This window comes from Acanthochromis polyacanthus, chromosome 16 (genome assembly GCF_021347895.1).
Source record: "Acanthochromis polyacanthus isolate Apoly-LR-REF ecotype Palm Island chromosome 16, KAUST_Apoly_ChrSc, whole genome shotgun sequence".
In the NCBI taxonomy this organism is placed as follows: Eukaryota; Metazoa; Chordata; class Actinopteri; family Pomacentridae; genus Acanthochromis; species Acanthochromis polyacanthus.
In genome coordinates, this window is record NC_067128.1 from 16,416,847 (window position 1) to 16,442,287 (window position 25,441).

The following is a 25,441-nucleotide window of genomic DNA, read 5'->3' on the forward strand; positions in this document are numbered from 1 at the left end:
AAGAAAAACATCCTGCATTCTCGAAATTCCACATCAAAGGTTTGAACAGCTACACAAGCCTGCTGATGTTAAAATACCACTTTTTAGCTGCAATGGTCAAAGGTTTCTAACTGTTTAATGTTGGGATGCATTCATCTTGCTTTGGCCTTGTGGCAGAGGGAACATGTCATTGATTAGAGGGAAGAATGCATTCAATTAAATAGCAGCAAACTCTGAGGGTAAACATCATACCATCATACCTTCTGTAAAAAAAAAAAAGCTCAGGATGAAAAGAGGAGATGCAAGAACAAGATAATGATCCTGAACACACCTGAAAATCCACCTCAAGAGGCACGAGTTGAAGGTTTTGGCCTCAGGGTCCACGACCGGAACAGCATCAAACATTTGTGCATCGACCTTCAAAGAGCAGCAGATGCAAGACGACCAAAGAATCTCACAGAACTAGACGTGTTTTGCAGTCAGAATGGAAGATAAGCCTGAAAGGTCTACAATCTGTGGCAACCTCCTAATGTGGCGTTACAAATATTGACCCAATGTTTACTCCACAGGGCCTTTTCTTTTTATTGGTCTTTAGAAACTGCAAAAGATGAAATACAACACAAATCTTGCTTAAAATACTAAAGAAATGATTCATCGTTAAATTTATTTCAAAATCAGGTCATCTTTTTCAGAACCTTTGCATGTGTCTCTAACAATCCTAACTGCAGCAAGGCAATAATCAACAGACACAAATACACTCCTTGCTAGTCGGCGAATCCACACATGTCCACCAGGTGGCGTTGTGACCGAGAGTGTATTTGGGGCCACTGATGTGATCAGGACTGGACTGATCACACATGTAAAGTTTCAGGCAGATCGGAGCATGTACAGCTAGTTATAGACTAGCTTCGGACCATCGGTGCTCGGACCCTAATTATCTATATTGTCTTGTTGTTGTTGCTATGGGGGACACAGGAGAACATTCATATCTGAAATATCCACATATGACACATTAACTGACATTTTAAAACCTATGACTAATTTACAGTCATTTTTTCTTTCTTGCTTTGCTTTATAACTGTCAATACGACTGTACTAGTTTTACTGAGGATCTACCTGAACAAATCAGACTAAGAGAATATGTCAACATATTATTTGAAATCCAAACTTCGTTCAAATTGCACACTATATGAGTAAAACACAGTGACCTGTAAATTGGAGCTTCCACTCATAACACCCACCACCATGTGGTCAGAACTGAATTTTATCAGTAAAATGCATAACCAAAAAAGCAGTTGCAAAGGGTAGGTGTGACTTAACATTCCTCCCACAGGAAATTTTGAAAATCAAGGGATTTTTTAATACATTTTTGTATATCAATTTATGGTGAAAATATGATTATTGTGTGAAGGAAAACCAGAAAAATCACTCACCTGGTAACAATTCAGAATATAACAGAACATAATGGCAGAAGGGTCTCACAGGTTCTGTATTATTTTCTGATATTAGTTGCTGTAGATTCCTCATTTTGTATCTCTACTGAGTGTTTTTCTTTTACTTATTCTCATAAACACAAATAAATAGCTCAGGTGTGTTTCAGCAAGATTCCTGCTCATGATCGCCCCCATAACGAATTTCTTTCCATATGAATTATTCCAGATATATAAAGAAACACACAGTAACACCCTTGCAAATATCTGCAAATATTTATTCAAATTATGACACAAAAACTGCATTGTGGTGAACATACTCTACATCTTACACAGCAGATATTCTCAGTATTGTCCCTCGAGTGATGTTTCCACAGCCTGAAATGTCACTTGTGACCTTTAACTGGCTCCTGAAATGTGACTCAGTCAGGCTGCCTGACTTATCATGTGGCTGCATCACACACCTCTGCTTTATAAGACATGCAACACGTAGTTCATACTGTTTTCTAATGGAACATAGCTAAAATTATTGCCCACATTACAGCCTGATGAACTACAACAACACAAAAATATCCTCTCTAATTAAAATAAATTACATTTTCTGCACAAACCACTGTATGAATTTGTCTTTCAGCGTGAGACCTAACCAAGTATTGAGTCTCCAGAGTGCAACAAATGAAATTATCTACAGTCTTTGTACAGCATCTGAGTGACTGCTGTTGGTTGTATTTTACACTGGAGGGTGATCTTTGTGTGGAAGGGAATTAAAACTGTGTGAAATAAAACTCAAAAAAATCTGTTGCAGTCTTTGTTCAAATGACCTTATCATGCAGAAAACAGAAGAAACTGTTAACAAAATAAATACATCATCCTCTAACACAACCACACAACCTCATATCTTTTGTATTGTGGATAAGATGACATTAATACACCTTCCAATTCCAGCAATTAATTCACCCTTATTGCTGTAATTACAACCTAATCACCATATCATCCACTGACTGAAGGTTTTCAGACTGATTCTGTAGGTTTTAGTGACAAAAATCCCAGGACAGTTATCTATGTCACTGCTGAGAGAGTCACCATCAGAAAATATGAAATGAAAACTGAGTTTAAGAGGACAGTGAGTTACTACTCTGCAAGTCCCAACCAAATGCTGCAACCCAAATCATTTTTAAAAACCTTATCTGTGGAACTGTAGCTCCTGCAGCAGGTAGGAAACCTAAACACTGAATGGAGCATAAACCTGGTTTTATATCATCTGAATATTCCTTAGAGGGTTAAAAAACTGAGGTCTTAACAAACATGATACAAAGCAGCATGTGCAGCTGTAATATCAGCTGGCATTATTCTGCTACATGTTTTCCCTCTTTTTCTCACTGGGTGCACAGCAGCGTACTGTGTTAATGCGGCAAACGCATGAAACAGAGCTGATTTTACATTGACAGTCTATTAATCACTGCAAACAATCATGCCCACATCCATCTCATTCATTAGAAAAAAGATTGCTGGACTGTTTACACTGCATTCAGCAGTCTGGACAGTCCACATTCAACAGAACAATAAGATAACATGTCTGGCACTTTGTATGCTCAAGTAAATGTTGACAACTTTGTGTAGTTTATCATTTGGGGAAACATGCTTATTCCCCTCATTGAGAGATTTGAGAGAGTTGATATTAACTTTAAAATGTCTCTAGTCAATATGAAGCTACAGTCAGCAGGTTGCCAGTTTAGCTTAGCATAAATACTGGAAACAGATCAAGAAAAAACTAGCCTGGTTCTATGTTAAAGGCCTCAACATTGTGTTTTCAGCGTTGGGCAGCAACATTGCTACAAGTACGTGCATAAGCTTACTAGTTTAACTGCATTTCTTGTAGCTCCTGCTATTTTCTGAATCAAATAGCTTTTTCTGTCTAACTACTAGCTAGCTACATGTTTTACAAAGTCTGTAGGTGGGAAATGAATAAAACAGGACAGAAAAAGTCAAATAAAAAAGTTGTTTCTGATTTAGTAACTAATTTTGCCATATTGGTATAGCTTAGCTTGCTACTTTTCTCCTGTGGTAGGCTCATTTAATGTACAGTGTGCACTACACTTGCTAAAATGTATTTGCCCTCCATTGCTACTTATATTTGTACCATTGTTCTCTGCAGTCATCAGTATAAATATGTCTTTAACTCCATGCTCATAACTCCAATCTGCATTTTTCTGTGCACACTGATGGACACAGTTAAGAAACGGATTCCTGAAATACAGCTCTTGCAAACCATCAGTGCTCAATGACTAAGCAGGGAACCTTTAAGTAGTTTAGTTGGTCAAATGGTTAGTAGGAAGCAGGCAATAAGAAGATTTATGCTGTTAATTAAGCTGGAATATGTAGCGATTACACAACTGAACAGACTTTTAAGAGCATCAAACAGCATTCTAATCCTGGATAAAGTCTAGAAAACGTCTACTGGAAAACCAAATCAGCATTTTTCTGCTCGGAAGACGCAGATCAATACCTATGACATGGTCTTTGTGCAGCTGTGGTTTCAGATAACTACTGACCAGAGAAGAATCAAAGAATGAAAAAAAGTAGGCAAGACATCAAAGTAAAACACAATAATAACAGTGTCACACGGTAGTTTTCAGCAGAACATGCATAAGTAAAAGCAGATCATCTGCTCTTAACAGCATCATCCAAACACATGTATTTAAAACATGTAATCAGAGACATACAGTAGTCAAGGCTGAACCTGGTTTCCCATCTTTAGCTTCACATGAAAATGCATAAAATTTGTACTGACATCATATTAGATTGATCTCTGATTGCACCATGTTCCTTTTCGTTTGCATTGTTTACATGTGATGATAACCCTCTTTAAGTCACATTAAATCACTGCTAATAATACTTAAAAACATAATTACAGCATATAGCTACAGCTGTATCCTGCAGTTACTGACTGTTAATTTTATACATCTTCATGGCCTCCAGACAGCACAACCACACAACTGCTGCATCTCCGTGCTGGAATAGGATTCTTTTAAAAAAAAACAACCACCTACAGTATCTCTTTCACACCTGGACCCTTTTAAAGTGTGTTTTAAAGGTCACTCCTATATCCATATACACTCAGCAGGCTGCTACTGCTAATGGTTGTCAGATCTCATTTGGACATAAAACAACTCTTCATATTTGGATTTTTCAGGCCAGCTGACCTAAACCCTGCACGGCAACAGAAAGCCCAGAACTGCCTTAACCTCGTTTCAGTTGAGACTTTTCAACCCAAAGTTCACACTCAAAAATCTGAACCGTGGTTGACATTTTCAGTACATCTAGCAGAGATTTGATCAGACAGCAAACACAAAGGTAGCTCTGTAAACATCACTCCAGTCAGAACTCTACAGTAACTTCAGTTATCTGCTATTTCTGTTGTAACAGGGACATACAGCTGAAGGATAAGATGCTTCTTCACCTCAGGTTGCACTGATGGAACTTGCATGTTTTTGTCTCCCCTCACATCTTTATAGATTTGCATCATCTCTATAATGTGCTTCACTTTCTGTTTCACTTTTTGAGGTTAGTGCTGTGAAGTTGTGTATAGATTTGCAACACAACAAAGACTAGCAACTGCCTTACCTCAGACTTCAGTCTACACTTCAATAGCTGGTATAAGTCAGTTCACCAGGTTTTACTAGGTTAAAATTACAACGGTATGAGTGACTTGCACTGCTTTATCACGTTACCTAACGGTGAAACTGACAAAACTGGTGTTACAAACATGAATGAAATAAAATCACTTAGTAGATTGTCACTATCGAGAAAGAATAAACTCTTAATATCAAGTGAACATTACAGCAGACTCTGGGCCAGTGTGGGTTTGAATCCCAGGATTATTCCTGATGTAAAAAACAAAATCCTTTTGGTTCTCTTAGCATCAGGTTTCCATTCGGTAAGACGACAACAGCAAACTGCCGGTAATCCTCAGCAAAGGTTTTGTAGCACCAACAAGGCAGCCTTGTTGCTGAGGCCCAAAACCAGAGCTATGAATGAGTGAGGTAACTGAAAATATGACAATGTATCAGACTTAATACGCTGATGAGTAACACAAATGACATTCATTCACTGTAGCAAACATCACAGCGTCTCATGAGTTGGTCACATCAAACTTGTCCTGCACTGACTCCCTGTCTCTGAACATGCTGACTTAAAACATCTGATATTTGTGACTTGGACAGAGTCAATGCAAGTAGTTTGGATGAAAAACCAACAATAGAAGACATTGACTGTCCATGAATTGCATTTCTTTTTTTAAACAATCTTGCAGTCTTCGGCTTATGAGAAAAAAATCCAGACAATCCTGCTCTTTAAATGGTATTGTCAGGCAATAATGTATTATATTGCTGTCATTGAATCCTTTAATTGAATCATCAATAAAACATATTGAGGAGGCTGATTCCCTACAGGTCACACACAAGAACCTTGACTGAATTTGCACCTGGCATTAGCATAATGGTCTTGCAAACACATTAAAAATGTATGTGTATTGCAGCTACGCTACACTGAGTTTATGTTTATAAGCCTATAAAAGTCTTTTCAGTGCCTCCTGGATCTAAGCAAACCTTTATTGTTCATCCTATTATCCATATTTTGATTAGTGTCACACAGTGCGGTGCGGTATATAAAGTATCTACATGTATCTTGTCTTTTATCTCTTTATCTTTTTAATCAAAAATAACAGAAGTAGCTTTAATTGGCAATAAACACCACCTGTGAAGGTGAACTGGTCAAGATGCAGTCTAACATGTCTAAGAGAGTGTTTCATCGCTCATCAGCGTGCACCTACGTGTTGATGAGACACATCAGAGACAGGGATGCAGCTGGGATCAATGTGGGAGCTCCTGGGATTTGACCCTCCAACATTTGCATGCTAATCTGTTGCAAAGCAGAAGAAACAAGCGCCGGCGAGGGAATTTGAGGCTACAAGATGGTAAAATCTGATGTTTTCAAATCAAAAACTGAGGGGCGGGGGATCACAGTGGAAACTTGTCAATCCAGAGTTCTTTTATGTTATGAAATTTGATATTAGGGTTTGAATACAAAACTGATTTAATGGTTTGTGTAGTAAAACAATAGAATATGCCGTTTGAAGTGATGTTTAAAGCCATCAAAATTCAATCTGAGTTGTTTGTTTTCAGAATTTAATAAAGTAAACTTCCCCATTAACATTTCAGTGCAGGATATTTTCCATATTCCAGATAGTACTGAATTTGAAAATAAGTTGCTTTAAAACTTAAGCTAAATTTAAACTGTTTTAAATTAACAATACATTGTAAAGAAGGTGTTATGGAAAGAAAAACAAAAACTGACATGCAAAGTTGTGGCCCTTTATCCCATCCTAAATTATAAACATGTTCTTTATGTACATTATAGCTGCTATAACTATAAAATTTTTCACAAAATGGTGCCAGTATTTTTTATCCAAGACACAAGCGAGGCATGGCAGTGGCAAGTAGTGGTGGCAAAACACAGGAAGCATAAACAAGTAATGAAAATGTGAAATATCAACCCCAGGAGCTCAACCACTTAAAAAATACATCAATAAATTAAAGACAAAATAGTTCTGTCCACTTTTCTCTGTGAGTCTGTGGTGGTCTTCTCTATCTGAAGATGCCACAGATTCAAACATCTCCCCCTGCTGGACTGGGAGATGCAGTGCTGTTAATAAAATGAGGTGAGGAGTTGTAGTCCTAATGCCCCGACGCTTTGGCTGCTCTCTGCTCCAGCATTGACCGGAGGGCAGGGGACAACATGGTGGGGGACATGGCTGGGGTGAAAGGTCGTAGAGGGTACTGTGCATTTTTGCCCGGGACATAAACGCACTGGAAGTATCTCTGGCCTGTGAAGACACAAAACATCGGTAGGTGATTTATAAAGAGATGGTTTAGGTTAAAGTTTGTGGTTGAATCTTAGCAGGCAATAACAGTTAGTTATACTGGACAGGAAAAGGAGGCTGGATAGGGCATGAGAAGTGAGAACGAACAGGTGGCAAGGGCAGAGTGGTTTTGATGTACAACAGGGAGGGCAGTGATTGAGGTGTTGTCCTGCTCCTCAATCCCTTATCTCCATAAAAAGACTGATCTATTTTTGTGCTTGCAATGCTGATCTCAATGCTACCACTTAAGCCTTGATTATTTCATTTTTTTCTCGAATTTGTCACATGTCTGCAGGTCTCACAGGTGTTTGTAGGAAAACACCCAACCCTGTACCTGTCATTTTAAAAGGTTGCTGAGTATAAAACTGTCCATCATAGACCATCATCATGTAATGTCATTCAATTACTGCAACTCTTACCAGGTTTCTTCTTTTCTGTAACATTTTCTTCAGTCTGGGCCTCTTCTGCAAGAAATAAGAATAAAACTAAATGAGATATCGGCATCATGTGATTGTGTGTCTTTGAGAGAGGAGGATACAGAGGATGTGTATCTACATGCATGTCAAGAGGATAGAGAGGTAGGGCAGACTGGGTTTCATTCAGCAAACACAGTGATGTTCTATTCATGTATTTTGTTGTGCTGCTAAAACTGAAATTCTGTTTTGCTGGAAATAAGTAGGCTGCACAGTGTCTCCATGGTTAGTACTGTCGCCTCACAGCTAGAAGGTCCCCGGTTTGCGTCCTGGCCTGGGCTTGGAATCTTTCTGCATGGAGTTTGCATGTTCTCACTGTGTCTGCATGGGTTTTTCCAGGTACTCCGGCTTCCTCCCACAGTCCAAAAACATGTTAGCCAGGTTAATTGGTTATTCTAAATTGTCTGTATAGGTGTAGATGTGAGAGTGACTGTTTGTCTGTATATGTAGCCTTGTGATAGACTGGCGACCTGTCCAGGGTGTCCCCTACCTTCACCCTAAATCAGCTGGGATAGATTCCAGCCCCCCGCAACCCTAATGAGGATTAAGCAGTATATAGACAATGGATGGATGGATATTTGCTTTTACTGGTTTTGTGTCTCATTCATTAAAAGAGAAACATTTAAATGTCAATTTTCTGCAATGACAACTTCACTAATGTTAATGTTTTTTCAGGGGAACACTTGTTCGACCTTACCACAGGCACTCAGCAGATGTTTAAATAACTTGCATGATAACAGTTAGCACTCTTGTCTAGCTTCCACTATCCAAGATGGAATTGACAGTAGATAAACATCATGTATCAACAAAATATCTGTTGTTTCTCCAATTCATAGCACACCACAGAGTGGAAAGCTCCGAGGGCATCTCTTAAAAAACTTTTCTTTTTTGTCATTATGACTCACTTCAGTGAGTCAGTTCAATTCAATCCAAGTTTCAGTATGATTTATTAGTCATTTTGTGATTTAAAAAATATACTTGATACTGTTTCTTTCCAAACTACTCAAGGTCAGTGTCTGTTATTCTTCCAGAGAACTGTGACTGGCTTTATTGGTAATTACTGGTAATTTCATCATTCAAAAATTCATATACTGGTTGGTAGTGCCTATAAAGCAGTGACATCTCAAAAAAAAATATTAAACCCATCATTACAGGCACTGTTCTGATTTTAGTTTGTCTACTTTAAAGTCCCTTGCCAGACACTAATTAAATCTCTATAAACTCAAGTCTGTATATCAAATTTACATATTGGGAAGTTTTTTTCATTAAAATAATCCCTTCTTGCTTGAAATGGCTCAGAAGCAATTCTGCATCGATGCTTCCTTTGAAATATCAGATCGATGAGATTCCTGCCTATTTTTGCATCCACAGTTCACTGCAACTTGAGCACAGCAGCACACTTAGAATTCTGCTCAAACCATGGATGATACATAGAAGGTAAACATAACATATGATTCTGAAAAGTCAGTGCCATAAACCTGCATTTTTTTCTAACAGCCAGCAGGGGGTGACTCCTCTGGTAGCAGAAGTTAGTCTGATCGTATAGAAGTCTATGAGAAAATGTTCAACTTCTTACTTAATCTGCTAACTCAGTAAACATTTTCCTAATGATTTTGTGGTCTCGGTTACTCGTTTTAAGGCTTTTGAATACAGCAAGGTGGAAATTCTGTCATAGCATTGACTGCTGATGTCATTCACGATATGTCTTCAAGAATATAAAAATACCATACAAACGTGTTAAAACAGAAAACAAAAACATTATTTTTCTATACCAAAATCATAAAATGCTTCATGTTAACCTTTAAACTTTGCTTTGAACCAAAGAAATCAAAAATGTTTTGATCTCAACCATAAGAAACAGGAGCAGCTGTGTCAGATATTAGGAAATTGTGGAGTCACTCGGGGCAGTGAGGGAGTGTTGATAATCCACTGGATGACTCAATAAGAACAGACCACTAATACCCCAATTTAATGTGTTTTGGTTCATGGATTTAATCAATCCAGCTAAGTATTATTGTTGCTATATTCATCAAAGGCCATAATCTCCTCCAATAATTCAAAGCAGCTCAAAGGGCCAGTAATCTGGTCCCAATCAGCTCATCTCATTAAATTCTAATCACTTATGTTCCTAATGTCATTAAAGTGAATGTCTCTTCATATTGAATTAACCAGTGGAAAGATGGTGAAAATTAACTGAATACCTCAGGCCTTACAGGAAGCTCTTTTCCCATTCTCTATTAACAACAAGCATATGATATAAAGCATTACTGTCAGAAAATAAAGCAATTAATAGCACCACTGTGTGTCTTTGTAGCTTCAGTCATCAGAGAATTGAAAATCCAAAGGTAATAAGTCGGATTTATGTAGTTGTGTTTTTCCATTCATCCAAGAGGCTTTATCAGTTCATTTAAATGATGGAAATGTTAAATTAAAGGTGATTTATATGATAACGCCGTCATAAATTCCTAGGCATTGCCCTGTAGCACCAATACACTGATAATCAACACACATGTTCACTACTTAGGCTTCTGTTCATCTGTTAGGATGGAAGAATTACGTGATCACTATCGTATGGGTTCATAACTCGTGATCCCTTAATTTTTATCTTGACACCCCTATAGATTGGGAGCTAGTAGCTTAAGGAACAAACTATAAATTAAAGAAACTAGTTCTATCTTGATAAGCTACAACAATAAAAGACTGTCTACAGATTGTTGCATCAGAATTAGCAATCTAGAAAAAGATAAATAATTGACATTTTGCTGTAGAACTTATTCTTTCATTTTTTCCACCTCTGCATATCAGTGGAATAAGTAGGAAATGCCCTGAGTCTCTTAAAGGTTATGTAGGAAATGCCCCAGCTTGACAAAAGGATGCTGTTGTCAAGCTACAACAACAGTTGAGGAGGATATGAGCAACATAAAGTCTAACATCCTCCATCTTAAACCATGTGACTTCCAACATGATGAGCTTAATGATCCACAGGTGACATTAATGAAGAGGTTTGAATGTCTGAAGGTCTTGAATAGAACTGATGAAGCCTTTTCAATAAAAGATCTGCCGCAATAAATACCAACAATCTCGCCTTTGACCTCTTCAGATACATGTTGATAGTCACTGAAATGACTGGGTATTATGTGAGGATAAATAACTTTGATTAGGTCATACTTACGAGCTTGTGGTGGTTGTTTCTCTTTATCTAAAAATTGAGAGAGAAGAAAAATGAAGGCACTCAGTGTGAAATGTACTCAGCCCACATCAGATTCACTTTCTCTACTTTAAATCCATACCTTGAGCCTTTTTGACAGACTTCTTTTCAGCCTTCTCTGCTTTGCCTGTGAGAAAAGAGACAGCCCTATTACAGCCTGCCAAATAACTCTCCGTAATTGTGGTGTACATTCAATATTCTTGCGATATTATTCCCCTCTCAGCATAATATGGCTTGACGTGTCCCTAATTAGAACTATATCATGCATAAAACAGCCCATTTAATCACGTAATCTGCGTCTCTTTCCAAGAGGTGTCATTTGCCATGAAAGATGTCAACATGTTTCAAGAGCTTTTCTCTGAGAAGAATTCACCCTCCTTCCTTCTTTTCCTGTGTTTGACTTCTACTTATTTATTTGTTCAGATTCTTAAAATTTAACCCAAAGCCAAATAACACATTTATGAAACTTGTTTTACATGCTAGCATACCCTAGCTTGCAACAAATTAGGTCCATTTCAGAGCAAAAGAAAGACTAACTGCCCTGGAGTATTCTGAGTGACCATGAAAAAAATGTTGTGCTGGCCACAATGCTGATTGGTTAAACTCAGGGAAGACAGCAACAAAATGGAACTTCTACCTTCTTGATGTCCCTATTGAGTCTTCTCCCCAAACATCAAGAATGCCATCAGTGTAACAAAGTCAACATGTAGGATTAACCTACAAGCACCCAAAGCAGACATAAAAATACAAACTTACTTTTCTTCTCTGCCAATAATTTTGATCTTGTCTTGGCTATAAATAAAAAGACATCACTGTTACCAACCTTAGGCTTCAGAACACTGAAACACAAAGCGCTAACAGTAGATAATTTGGGTCCCTCTTTAGCAAAAGAAACATTTAGTACAATTCAGTGTTTTTCTTTAAGTTAGCTCAGGACACCTGCCATAGTCTGGACCTTACAATGTTGCATTATAGAGAAAAACACAACACTCCCAAACAATACTCTTCGAGCAGCTCATTGGCCACAGTGGGAAGAATCAAAGTCCATTCCAGAAGAAAGAAATCTGTGGGAGAACCAGGTGCAAGGAGGGCAGCTGTATGCCTCGACCAGTTGAGGTGAGGTAAAAGAGAGAAAGAAGAGGATACTAGAGAGAAAAACATGAGAGCAAACGCTGACAAATGACCTGTTTCAGATGAAGATCTGGCAGGTTTCTCCTCTTTGGCCGGAGAGGTAACATTCGCCCTCTTGAAGGCTTCTAGTCTTGGTCTTAGTCTGATTGGCTGTGGATGCCGTTCTGCATCTGTTTAATGCAAATTAATTCAGAGATTTAAACTGATAGTGAATGAAATTGTGAGTTAATGCCATGTGCATAATAGAAAAAAAATGCTGCAGGTGAGAAAATCTTCAACCGGGTGAGAATTTTAATTTTCATCATGCATGGTCAAAGCTTTACCTGTCACTGCTGCAGATGTCTTGACTTTGCTCTTGACAGATGATGCTTCTGAGGGGAGAAAAACAATTAGTTTGCAATCATCTTTCATGTCACTGACATGACTGATGATTGGCTTTATGCAAATGAATGAATGTCAGTGTGTGGTATTACCTGTCTTTTCAGAAGCTGATTTCCTCCTCTGTCGAACAGCTGCAGGCTCTGACATAATGAGGAAAGAGTTGTGATTAGCAGCTAGAATAATTTGTTTTCTTGTTAAAATGTTAGCTTCGCCTTCACATGAAAGAGGGTTATGTCAGATTGCATTTAATTTTGGAAATACTACAAATTCTACAACATTATATGGTCTTTTACCTTTCTTAGGAGCTGCAGCAGATTTGGCTTTCTCTTTCACAGGTGGCTCTATACAAAACACATACACACGTGGACAAAATTGTTGGTACCCCTCAGTTAAAGAAGGAAAAACCCACAATTCTCACTGAAATCACTTGAAACTCACAAAAGTAACAATAAATAAAAATTGATTGAAAATTAAATAATCAAAAACAGCCATTACTTTTGAATTGTTGATTAACATAATTATTAAAAAAAACAAACTAATGAAATAGGGCTGGACAAAAATGATGGTACCTCTATAAAAGATTGAAAACTATTTGACCAGAGTGACATGATTAACTCAGGTGTGTCATTTAATTGACATCACAGGTGTTTCCAAACTCATAATCAGTCAGTCTGCCTATTTAAAGGGAGACAAGTAGTCACCCTGCTGTTTGGTGAAAAGGTGTGTACCACACTGAACATGGACAACAGAAAGCGAAGGAGAGAATTGTCCCAGGACATCCGAAAAAAAATTATAGACAAACATCTTAAAGGTAAAGGCTATAAGACCATCTCTAAACAGCTTGAAGTTCCTGTGACAACAGTGGCTCATATTATTCAGAAGTTCAAGACCCACGGGACAGTAGCCAACCTCCCTGGACGTGGCCGCAAGAGGAAAATTGATGACAAATTGAAGAGACGGATCGTTGGAATTGTATCCAAAGAGCCCAGAGCAACCTCCAAAGAAATTAAAGGTGAACTCCAAGGCCAAGGTACATCAGTGTCAGATCGCACCATTCGTCGTTGTTTGAGCCAAAGTGGACTTCATGGGAGACGACCAAGGAGGACACCACTGCTGAAAAAAAATCATAAAAAAGCGAGACTGGAATTTGCAAAAATACATGTTGACAAGCCACAAAGCTTCTGGGAGAATGTCCTTTGGACAGATGAGACCAAACTGGAGCTTTTTGGTAAGGCACATCAACTCTATGTTCATAGACTCAAAAACCAAGCATACGAAGAAAAGAACACTGTCCCTACGGTGAAACATGGAGGAGGCTCAGTAATGTTTTGGGGCTGCTTTGCTGCCTCTGGCACAGGGTGTCTTGAAAGTGTGCAAGGTACGATGAAATCTGAAGACTATCAAGGCATTCTGGAGAGAAATGTGCTGCCTAGTGTCAGAAAGCTTGGTCTCAGTCGCAGGTCATGGGTCTTCCAACAGGACAACGATCCAAAACACACAGCCAAAAACACCCAAGAATGGCTGAGAGAAAAGCGTTGGACTATTCTAAAGTGGCCTTCTATGAGCCCAGATCTGAATCCCATTGAACATATGTGGAAGGAGCTGAAACATGCCATTTGGAGAAGACACCCATCAAACCTGAGACAACTGGAGCTGTTTGCTCATGAGGAGTGGGCCAAAATACCTGTTGACAGCTGCAGAACGCTCATTGACAAATACAGAAATCGTTTAATTGCAGTGATTGCCTCAAAAGGTTGTGCAACAAAATATTAAGTTATGGGTACCATCATTTTTGTCCAGCCCTATTTCATTAGTTTGTTTTTTTAAATAATTATGTTAATCAACAATTCAAAAGTGATGGCTGATTTTGATTATTTAATTTTCAATCAATTTTTATTTATTGTTACTTTTGTGAGTTTCAAGTGATTTCAGTGAGAATTGTGGGTTTTTCCTTCTTTAACTGAGGGGTACCAACAATTTTGTCCACGTGTGTATTGGAACCAAATAAGAAAAAAACTGAATGTTTGTATTGTACATATTTTATAGAATCTACCAACATGTTCTTTACCTTTCTTAGCCGCTTTGGCTTTCTCCTTTTTTGCAGCAGGCTCTGTAGCAACAGACACACAGGTTTGCGTAAACATTTAAATGTGGTTTATAATCATATAAAAGGTACGCATAGTTGATATTCACCTTTTTTTGCAGTGGCTGCTTTGCTTTTGTCTTTCGAAACAGCAGCATCTAGAATTGAAAAAAAAAAAGTTGAATGATGTTCTTCATATCTTCGTGTGTGTAAATGTGTTTGTATATTTACCACAGAGTACAGCTCATATTGCGGTCTGTATCATTTGTAACAACACTCAAGTGCACGATAGTGAAAATACCAAATTAACCAGCAGTAAACATGAATTACCTTTCTTGGCTTTGTCTTTGGCTGCTGCTGGCTCTGAGGGGGTAATTGCAGTGAAATGGGTATGCAAAGTTAATTTTCCTTAATGAATGCATTCATATAGCACATTGTACATCATTGCTGTGTTCTGCAGCTGTAGTTTGTTACAGGGAAATATTCCGGTTAGGGGGCAAATTAGGTGTTTAGTGGGTGTGGAGAAGCACACAGTACCTTTCTCTGAATCAGCAGCCTTGGTTTTCTTTGCTGCAGCTGAAAATGACAAGATCCTAATTATTGTTCACTGTTGTAATTAAGTGGAAAGTAATTATGCATGCAAGTTTAGCACATTAAGTAGTTTGTACCTTTCTTAGTGGAAGCAGCCTTCACTTCTTCCTCAACCATCTCTGGTTCTTGAAGAAAAAAAGAGTTGTTTTTTTCTTTAATTATAGTTGTTTTCAAAAGCAACATTTAATTTTATTGTGAAAATGAAAAATTTGTTCTTATTTTTGAAAGAAAAGCAGTTTTCTTTTCAGTGATGATAACATTAAGTGAATCAAAAATACAGTCTAGACATTGTTAATGTGGTAAATGACTATTCTAGCTGGAAACAGCTGATTTTTAATGGAATATCTACATAGGGGTACAGAGGAACATTTCCAGCAAGCATCACTCCTGTTCTAATGCTATATTGTGTTAGCTAATGATGTTGAAAGGCTCATTGATGATTGTAAAACCCTTGTGCAATTATGTTAGCACATGAACAAAAGTGTGAGTTTCATGGAAATCATGAAGTTGTCTGGGTGACTCCAAACTTTTGAATGATAGTGTATGTATACACACTAATACATACACTAATGAGACATAATATCTCATTACAGTCCCATCTATCGGACATATATTAGGCAGCAAGCATGAAGTCAGTTCTTGATGTGGGCGACTTGGATAAGGACCCCGTAGTGATAGTTAGACAACTGGATGAGAACATGTTTAAAACGACAGGTCTTGCAGGGTACATGCCCATTATTTCCTTGGGGAAGAGAAGGCAGTGAATGCATTATGGTAAGAAGGAAAGCCAGCAGTGGCAGCAAAATGCTCTGGCCAGTGTTCTGCTGGCATTTGTGTAGATGTTACTTTGACATGTTGCATCATATTTGCAGACCACGTTTCCCCCTTCATAGCAGTGGTGTTCCCACTGAGAGCAGGGTCCTGTTTCAGCAGCATAACGCTCACTGCCCCACAGCAGAAATTGCTCAGTGATGTTTTGGGGAACATCACAAAGAGTTTTAGATGTTGACTCTGCCTCCAAATCATCCAGATCTCACGCCATCAAGCATCTGTTGAATATTCTGGGAAAACAAGGCAACGTAACACCTGATACCACAGTGCACATTCAGAGGTCTGTGGAGTTAAGGCCTGTATGAACCAGAGCTGTTTTGACAGCAATAGAGGGACCTATCCAACATTAGGCAGGTAGTTTTATTATTGTAACTAATGTAAGATTCACAGGATTATTTCAGTAACATTAAGATATAAGTAACATTTTCAAGATACTGAAAATTTAGCTTTGAAATTAAAGTATTATGTTTGGATTTGATTTTTTTTTTTTTTTCACATCTCATTCAAATATTTAATGTTTTAAAAATGTGAACTTGACTTGCATAAAACACACTGACAGGCAGGTTTGAGACTGTAGGAACAATTAATCAAATAAATAGAACAAAATATAAGGCTAAAGCATTATCAACCGGTGTTTAAACTCTGAACTCCTCCTGACCCTAACCTGGAACTGCAGCAGGCTGGGCTTCGGCAGCTGGAGTCGGGACCTCGGGCTGAACAGGGGTGGCTTGTTCTGGGGCTTCTGGCTGCGCAGCCTGGGCTGGCTGGACTGGCTGAGCGGATTCGGGTGGAGGCGGCATCATTGGCTGCATCATTGGTGGATATGGAAGATACTGTGCGTACAGCGGGTGCATCGGTGGTGGAGGAGGTTGCTGTTGATAAAGAGACTGTGTGGATGGAGCTCCAGGAGGGACGGGGTGGGCGGTCAGAACAGGAGCAGACGGAGCTGAAAATGGTAAAATTATGTTTTAATCTTCCAGCAGAGAAAGCAATACTCACACTGATCGAAACACTTAAAGCTGATATGACAGCAGGGTAAATACCTGGCATGGTCGGAGGAGGGTATGGATTGTCTGTGACTACGTGATGAACTGAAAGAAAAAGAAACAGCAAACTTGACATTTATTCTGATGAATAGGAGAAATCGGCATAAGTGAAGCAGACAATCATCTGCAGGTTATAATTTTCCCTGCAGAATATCATTTAAATGGATAGCTGAATTCGTTGCCACTTACCGTACCATCCAGGTGGGGATGGACAATAGACAGGTGCAGGTTTGCAAGGTCCAACTGTAATAAAAACAAAATAACAGGTTTGTGTTTATTTATAATCCAAGGCAACAATCAGAATTCAGTGTGATTGTGAATAATGAAAATGGTGGGGTTTTTACCTTCTTGTCCAGATTCAGTGTCCTGTTCTTGTTTTTTGGTCTCTGTAAATTAGGACCAAACACCAACAGCAATTGGTTTGTATTTGAAGTACAATACGTTCTCTGTCCGTCATCACAAAATGATGGTGAATGTGACTTATTAGTAGTGGAATGGTTCACTCACCTGTTTTGGGAGTCTTGGTCTTCTCCTCTCTTTTCACTTTATAGAAGATAAGATAAAACTTTATTAATTCCAACAGAAATTCATGTCAAAACTGTGAAAACGTGTTAAAATATATGTTCTGCTAATGACAGACAAATCTCTTTTCACTGTTATATGTCTGCATTAAATATCCGTACCTCTGAGAAGAGGAGAAGTCCTCATGATCCTCTTGATTCTGGGTTGCAGACCTGCAATTCTGGGAAGAGCTGGATACAACACATTGACATGACTGTATTTATCACACCATGGTAAGGATCAGCATGAATAAATATGCTAAGTTTCAAGATAAAGGTGATACAAAGATGGTGATCAGTTTTACCTTTTCTTTTGGGCTTTTCTTCTGTCTTTACAGGTGCCCGCTCTTAAATTGAAACATGATCATAATGAATAAAAATGGATACTAAACCATGTGAAGGGCCTTCACTTGGTTCTGCATCACAGTGTTTCACTACAGCTACCACATTATAGCCGCACAAAAGGACTAAGGACTTTCCTGCCCTAAATTCTGCCATTTACCTCCAAGCCAGCCTCCACAAAGCATTTTTAGTTTCAGCTTAGAAACTGCAGTTACCCTACAATATCAGCTTTATTTTCACAAGTGAACTTGAACACATACAATTTCTTTTTCTTTTTTTTTTTCAAAGTTTTGCTTGGTGACATTAATAGAGACAGCTTCAAAATCATTAGTCATCCTTACCCTTTTTCCTTCTCACAGCTGAAACCCTCCTGGGAGCATCTGCAAACACAAAAACCAGACCTTCATTTGCAAAGTCGAGGATGTAAAACTATACGATACGATGCAATAGGACAGGATTTGATAGGATGCGACAAGATATAATACGATGCGATACAACAGGACAGGACAGGATACAAAATGATATGAAACAATACAATACTTTATGATGGGATATGATACGATACGAATGTGTCTTGTCTTAACAGAGCTTCCAAACACACATTGCAGTAGTTGTTTGGGTGCTCTATAATCTCTTTACTATGCATTTCAGTGGATTTGTCAGCTTGTCTTGCAACAATGTGACTTCTCATTTGCTTCTGTTTTTGGTCGCACATGTGGTATGTACAGTGCCTTGTGAAAGTATTCGGCCCCCTTGAACTTTTCAACCTTTCGCCACATTTCAGGCTTCAAACATAAAGATGTAAAATTTTAATTTTTTGTCAAGCATCAACAACAACTGGGACACAATCGTGAAGTGGAACGAAATTTATTGGATATTTTATACTTTTTTAACAAATAAAAAACTGAAAAGTGGGGTGTGCAATATTATTCGGCCCCTTTACTTTCAGTGCAGCAAACTCACTCCAGAAGTTCAGTGAGGATCTCTGAATGATCCAATGTTGTCCTAAATGACTGATGATGATAAATAGAATCCACCTGTGTGTAATCAAGTCTCCGTATAAATGCACCTGCTCTGTGATAGTCTCAGGGTTCTGTTTAAAGTGCAGAGAGCATCATGAAGACCAAGGAACACACCAGGCAAGTCCGAGATACTGTTGTGGAGAAGTTTAAAGCCGGATTTGGATACAAAAAGATTTCCCAAGCTTTAAACATCTCAAGGAGCACTGTGCAAGCAATCATATTGAAATGGAAGGAGTATCAGACCACTGCAAATCTACCATGACCCAACCGTCCCTCTAAACTTTCACCTCCAACAAGGAGAAGACTGATCAGAGATGCAGCCAAGAGGCCCATGGTCACTCTGGATGAACTGCAGAGATCTACAGCTGAGGTGGGAGAGTCTGTCCATAGGACAACAATCAGTCGTACACTGCACAAATCTGGCCTTTATGGAAGAGTGGCAAGAAGAAAGCCATTTCTCAAAGATATCCATAAAAAGTCTCGTTTGAAGTTTCCCACAAGCCACCTGGGAGACACACCAAACATGTGGAAGAAGGTGCTCTGGTCAGATGAAACCAAAATGAAACTTTTTGGCCACAATGCAAAACGGTGTGTTTGGCGTAAAAGCAACACGGCTCATCACCCTGAACACACCATCCCCACTGTCAAACATGGTGGTGGCAGCCTCATGGTTTGGGCCTGCTTTTCTTCAGCAGGGACAGGGAAGATGGTTAAAATTGATGGGAAGATGAATGGAGCCAAATACAGGACCATTCTGGAAGAAAACCTGTTGGAGTCTGCAAAAGACCTGAGACTGGGACGGAGATTTATCTTCCAACAGGACAATGATCTAAAACATAAAGCCAAATCTACAATGGAATGGTTCACAAATAAATGTATCCAGGTGTTAGAATGACCAAGTCAAAGTCCAGACCTGAATCCAATCGAGAATCTGTGGGCAGAGCTAAAGACTGCTGTTCACAAACGCTCTGCATCCAACCTCACTGAGCTCGAGCTGTTTTGCAAGGAAGAATGGGCAAGAATTTCAGTCTCTCGATGTGCAAAACTGATAGAGACATACCCCAAGCGACTTGCAGCTGTAATTGCAGCAAAAGGTGGCGCTACAAAGTATTAATGCAAGGGGGCCGAATAATATTGCACGCCCCACTTTTCAGGTTTTTATTTGTTAAAAAAAGTTTAAAATATCCAATGAATTTCGTTCCACTTCACGATTGTGTCCCACTTGTTGTTGATTCTTGACAAAAAATTAAAATTTTATATCTTTATGTTTGAAGCCTGAAATGTGGCGAAAGGTTGAAAAGTTCAAGGGGCCGAACACTTTCACAAGGCACTGTATATAATACTCAACACAATAAATTTATTCCCCGAGCAGTGTGGTACATAAAAATGCATAATACAAACCTTTTGTGTCTGCAGACTTCGTGGAAGACTCTTTGGTCTTTGCAGCAAGCATACAGGGGCACACTGAAATCACAAAGCATAAAGTTTCAGTACACAGAAGACAAATATGAAAGAACTTCTGTAGCTATCTGTGGGTTCTGACCTGTGGGTTCAGTCTTTGGTGCTTCTTCCTCCGGTTCAGGCACAGGTTTCATCACATCCACTGTTGCCTTCTTATCATCATCATCATCATCTTCATCATACTCCTCTTTCTTATCTTCAGGTTCATCGACAGATTTCCGAGGCTCTTTGGTCGCTGGCTCTTCGTCCTCTCCATCCTCCTCCTCAGGAGCAACAGGCTGGCTGGTAACTGATGGTGAAAGCAGAAAGTCACTCGAACAGAGATTGACATTCATTTATAGGATCTTGTTGTACAGCTGTGGATGGATGAACTGACAGGATGTGAGTTTTCCTACCTTGGTAAGGGCAACATAATGCTGCAGTAAAATATCAGATTCTAAGACTTATTTGTTTCCAGCATAAAAATAAGACATTTGGTTAAAAAGCTGCAACAGATTGCAGGAGAACAAGAAGAGAAAATAGCAATAAGATTTACTACATTTTTAAACCAACCATATAAGCTCCATTTGACAGTGCTGTAGTGTTGGCTGGTCTTGGCTTTGGCTTCACCACTGAGAGTCTTTCTGCAGGAAAGGTTTGAGGATTCTAAGCTCCACTGAACTGTAGATGTCTGACTGAAGCGAGAGATAATAAAGCACTGTGACTGAAATATTAATTTTTTTTGTTGCCCACTCTTCCATAGCAATAATTTTCTCTGTAAAAGACATTTTGCTGCTTTTAAAAAAGGATTCTATATATTGTATTATTATAGGTGTGTCTAAATTTGTCGTACAACCAGTACAAAATAATTTACTGTTGCTATTTTAGCTAAGAGAATAATGCTCATCATAGATTTTTACAGAAGATTTTAGGAAGTGTGGAAGCTCATTCAAGTCAACAGATTGACAGAACAACCATATACGTTAACAAATCACAGCAACCACAATGACAATGTGCTTCTCACCAGTTTGCTCTATTTCAGCTTCTTCAGTCTTGTCTTCATCTTCAGCCTGTTCAAGCTCGTCCTCTTCATCATCGTCGTCTGCCTCAGTCTTTGCTGCCTCCTCCTGGACAGTGAGCACCGATGCTGTGGCAGCTTCAAACACACAGTAAAGTATAAATACACATTCACATGTATTGTGACACGCTAAACATTCGAGAACTGGAATGATGTGAAAAATAAATAAAAATGAAACAACTAAAACACACATCAGCAACCTGATGCTATAATGATATTAATTAATTTGGGCAACAGAAAGGCTGACCAAAAATAGGCACCCGGTGAGCAGTGTGCTGTTGCCATCACACAAGCAACACAAATGACCGTTTATATCAGCACCCCAAAGCTCTGTATGATGAGTGCAAAGCCAGATCGAGTTGCCCTCCCAAAGATGTATGGAAAGTCTGGAGCACAACATGAAACAGAGTTTCAGGCTGAGTGGAATATTATACAGCTACGGTGGACTTGTAGTTCAGCAACACAACAGACATGAATCTGACTGTCCACTTAATTCATGAGGACTAAAAACAGAAAGGTCTTTGTTAGAAAATGGCACTTTATCAGATGATTATTGAAGTAAGAACATTGTAGTGAGAAAATAAAATGTTGGCTGCTTGGGGCTTCGATGTGAGACTTGAGTTCTATATAAGAACAGATCATGCAGTAAACATGTAGAGCTTTGGCCACAGTTAAACCCACACTATCTTTAAGTTGTCAGTTATTTTAAATACTATGCAGCCCTACATTCTAACAAGTAATTCAATGGACCAATTCCCACCACTTAATTAAATTGCAAGATAAAAAAAAATCTCAGACAAAACCTCTTAGATTGCAAACATTATTTGCACACGTTGGGCTGAGTTAATAATGTTACTGGTAAATGCAGCAACGTTTTATATTGTGTGTAATTCAGACTCAGATTTCAGTGTCAGTTGATTTAAAATCAAATTCCAATGAAACTGGCAAAAAGACTACATTTTTCTTCACCTTGAGATCAGGATTTAAAGTCCTCTTTGAATGTAATATTCAGTGCTCATAATTATAGTAATTAAGTATATCATTAAGAGCGACTTAATTTTTAGGAGCAATCACCTTAGAGACTTGTACCAATTGTAGTTTGTTGGTCAGACATCATTTCATTAGAAGCTGTCATAACTCAGATTGATGCAAATGGTGCATTCATTTTTCCTTTTTTTTTTTTTTTTTTAGAGTGTGATGTCTAGGAAGATTTTTTTTTGAATGGAAAGCTTTTAGCCAATCAGAAACTGGTCCCTGTTGTGTTGATGGTAAACTTTAATACATCTTAAACTAAGATGAATCAATCATGCCGAAATTTACCTGCCAGCAAGATGTCATCAACACCATCATCATCATCTTCATCATGATCTTCATCCTCATCAGCTAATGACTCTGCTGTGATTTTATCTTTAAGGTCATCTTCATCTTTGTCAGCATCAACAATTGTTTCTGTGGTTTCTTTTTCATCTTCAAGATCAAATTTGAACTCAGATGAGCTCGTATCAAAATCTTTTTCATCATCATCATCATCATCATCAGTTGTGTCATAGGAGATGTCATCACTGAAGACAGTCTCTCCAACAGATTCTTCATCTGTTTTAAAAGCAATGTCATCATCATCATCTTCATCACCTAAGACTCCACTGTCTGTACTCGCAAAGGGGGGAACATCCTCCTCTTCCTCTTTGTCTTCATCATCATCATCATCATCATGGATGTCTTCTTCAATGACATCATCAAGTTTGTCACGATCGTCTTCAGTGTCCTCAAGTTTGGCTACGACATCTTTGTCAAGGTCACTGTCAAATTCATCGTCATCGTCATCTTCATCGTCTTCATCGTCTGCAAAGTGTTCAGAGGATGCAACAGAGATGTCCTCGTCTGATTGGTCCAAATCATCATCATCCTCTTCGTCATCCTCATCAGTGTCTTCAGCAACTTTAATTTCTTCGTCGTCATCTTCAACAGGAGGCAGAGGGGGCAGATCTTCCTCTTCTGGGAGTTTCTCATCATCATATTCCTCGTCGTCACTTGTGATAGGAGGAAGATCCAGGTCATCATCAGAGTCTTCTTCAATGACATCATCGCTGTCAGATGTCGCGACACTCTCAGCTAATATGTCGTCTTCATCAACATCATCATCCTCCTCCTCCTCCTCCTCCTCACTGGAAAGAAGTGCTGATTCACTGACATCTGAGGTGTCAGTGAACTCAACGTCACTGGTTTTATCGTCATCATCTTCATCATCTTCATCATCTTTGTCTTTATCAGGTAACGTTAAATCTTCGTCACTGTCGTCGACGTCAACAGGTACGTCAGACTCAGAATCAGGAGACACAGCCGACTCTTCATCCTCAGAGGTGGAAACAGGTTCAGGAAACTCTTCCTCATCATCATCCTCAGCATCAGCAGCTGCTGGTTCCTCAGCAGACTCTTCTTCATCTTCATCGTCATCTTCATCGACAGCATCCGCCTTCTCTTCTTCTTCATCCTCATCCCCTTTCAATTCATCTTCATCATCATCATCATCATCATCATCGATCTCTGATGCAGCTGATTCAGGTTCTTTCTCGTCTTCCTCATCTTCCCCTTCTTCTTCCTCTCCTTCCACCTCCTCTTCTTCTTCTGCTCCTTCAGCCTCTTCTTCCTCTCCTCCCTCCTCCTCCTCCTCAGCTTCTGACGCTGCTTCCTCTTCCTCATCCTCCTCCTCTTCTTCTGCTCCTCCAGCCTCTTCCTCCTCCTCCTCCTCTTCTTCCTCCTCCTCCTCCCCTTCAGCTTCTTCTGCGTCTTCTTCCTCTTCATCTCCTCCTTCCTCCTCTTCCTCCTCCTCCACTGCTCCTTCCTCCTCCTCTTCCTGCTCTTCCTCCTCATATTCCTCTTCATACTCCTCCTCCTCATACTCCTCCTCATAGTCCTCCTCATATTCCTCTTCTTCCTCTTCCTCCTCTAGTGTTTCTTCATCTCCCTCCTCCTCTCCCTCCTCCTCTCCCTCCTCCTCAACTTCAGCCACTGGTGGTTTCTTCTTTGCTTGCATCTCTACGACTGTAAGAAACACAGGATGCTGTTCAAATTATTTCAGCAATTCATGTGTTGCCTTTTGTCTTAGAATGACCTTTAATCAGCACCAAAGTGGGAAAAGTCATAAAGAATCCAGTGAAGCATCCACAGCAGATGACAAGACATACAGACCTTTATTTCGTGATGGTAGAAATTCTCCTATAACATAGAAAGACAGAAAAAAGCGAAACTCAGCATGAAAACAACGCAATAAAACAGCCTCAATGGGATCGAGTTGTTTTAGTACATCTTTTAAAGCTTAGTGGCAGCATTTAGCATTGAAAATTAGTTCAAAACAACCAAACCTTCTTATAAGAAAAGTGAGCAATATTAGCCAACCCTTACTCGCAAAACTTACATTCCTATAAAGCCAAACTGCATTCTGAAATTACATTTTAAAGGAAATGTAGTTTCTTCTGGATTGTATTGTTTGTAATGTATCACAGTTACATTTCTAATCAACGTATCCTTAAGGCAAGCCATTTTAAATTCAAATGCTGACTTTGAAATTCACATTACAGACATCATCACTTCTGAAATACATCAAATAAAAAAATAAAAAAGATTTTTAAAAAATATGACACATGGGAGAAAGCACACGTCTTTCTAAATGCAACTAAGAATGCAATTTAGTTGAAAAGACATTGAATTTTTGTTAGACGGAGGTGATTAGCACAGCGGTCAGTGACAGATAACACACTGGTTTTACTGTAATTGAGTACTGTGACTTCCTGTTACTTCCTCCATTAGTCTACTGTTACAGGGTGGGGGACAGGACCTATCTGTTATTATCTATGTAGAATTAATTTACACACTCCCAGAAATATAGTAATTGAATACCTTTTCCTTTCTTACTCTTCACCTCCACT

At 38.9% G+C, this 25,441-nt stretch overlaps 1 protein-coding gene and 1 long non-coding RNA gene across 3 annotated transcripts in view; one reads left to right on the forward strand and one right to left on the reverse strand.

Moving 5' to 3' along the window:
* Window positions 1-1,673: 1,673 nt before the first annotated feature.
* The window catches only part of LOC110950256 (triadin), a 37,036-nt gene continuing 13,268 nt past the window's right edge, over window positions 1,674-25,441 (reverse strand). The window contains exons 6-32 of one of the 2 annotated variants that reach the window (XM_051960534.1): window positions 24,705-24,731; window positions 22,836-24,557; window positions 21,462-21,593; window positions 20,541-20,747; window positions 20,399-20,461; window positions 18,317-18,355; window positions 17,939-17,980; window positions 17,757-17,825; window positions 17,581-17,616; window positions 17,418-17,459; window positions 17,263-17,316; window positions 17,071-17,118; window positions 16,692-16,973; window positions 15,274-15,321; window positions 15,143-15,181; window positions 14,936-14,968; window positions 14,716-14,763; window positions 14,591-14,632; window positions 12,816-12,863; window positions 12,615-12,662; window positions 12,465-12,512; window positions 12,195-12,311; window positions 11,767-11,802; window positions 11,093-11,137; window positions 10,975-11,001; window positions 7,749-7,793; window positions 1,674-7,293 (exon numbers count right to left, since the gene is read on the reverse strand). In XM_051960534.1, coding sequence (XP_051816494.1) covers window positions 7,145-7,293; window positions 7,749-7,793; window positions 10,975-11,001; window positions 11,093-11,137; window positions 11,767-11,802; window positions 12,195-12,311; window positions 12,465-12,512; window positions 12,615-12,662; window positions 12,816-12,863; window positions 14,591-14,632; window positions 14,716-14,763; window positions 14,936-14,968; window positions 15,143-15,181; window positions 15,274-15,321; window positions 16,692-16,973; window positions 17,071-17,118; window positions 17,263-17,316; window positions 17,418-17,459; window positions 17,581-17,616; window positions 17,757-17,825; window positions 17,939-17,980; window positions 18,317-18,355; window positions 20,399-20,461; window positions 20,541-20,747; window positions 21,462-21,593; window positions 22,836-24,557; window positions 24,705-24,731 — 3,536 coding nt within the window. In that variant the 3' untranslated portion in view covers window positions 1,674-7,144. The remainder of the gene's footprint in view (window positions 7,294-7,748; window positions 7,794-10,974; window positions 11,002-11,092; window positions 11,138-11,766; window positions 11,803-12,194; window positions 12,312-12,464; window positions 12,513-12,614; window positions 12,663-12,815; window positions 12,864-14,590; window positions 14,633-14,715; window positions 14,764-14,935; window positions 14,969-15,142; window positions 15,182-15,273; window positions 15,322-16,691; window positions 16,974-17,070; window positions 17,119-17,262; window positions 17,317-17,417; window positions 17,460-17,580; window positions 17,617-17,756; window positions 17,826-17,938; window positions 17,981-18,316; window positions 18,356-20,398; window positions 20,462-20,540; window positions 20,748-21,461; window positions 21,594-22,835; window positions 24,558-24,704; window positions 24,732-25,441) is intronic. The other variant, XM_051960533.1, reaches the window with a different exon arrangement.
* The window catches only part of LOC110950242 (uncharacterized), a 39,207-nt gene continuing 34,513 nt past the window's right edge, over window positions 20,748-25,441 (forward strand). Inside the window, exons 1-2 of the long non-coding RNA XR_007947442.1 lie at window positions 20,748-20,857; window positions 21,480-21,606. This is a non-coding gene — a long non-coding RNA (uncharacterized LOC110950242). The remainder of the gene's footprint in view (window positions 20,858-21,479; window positions 21,607-25,441) is intronic.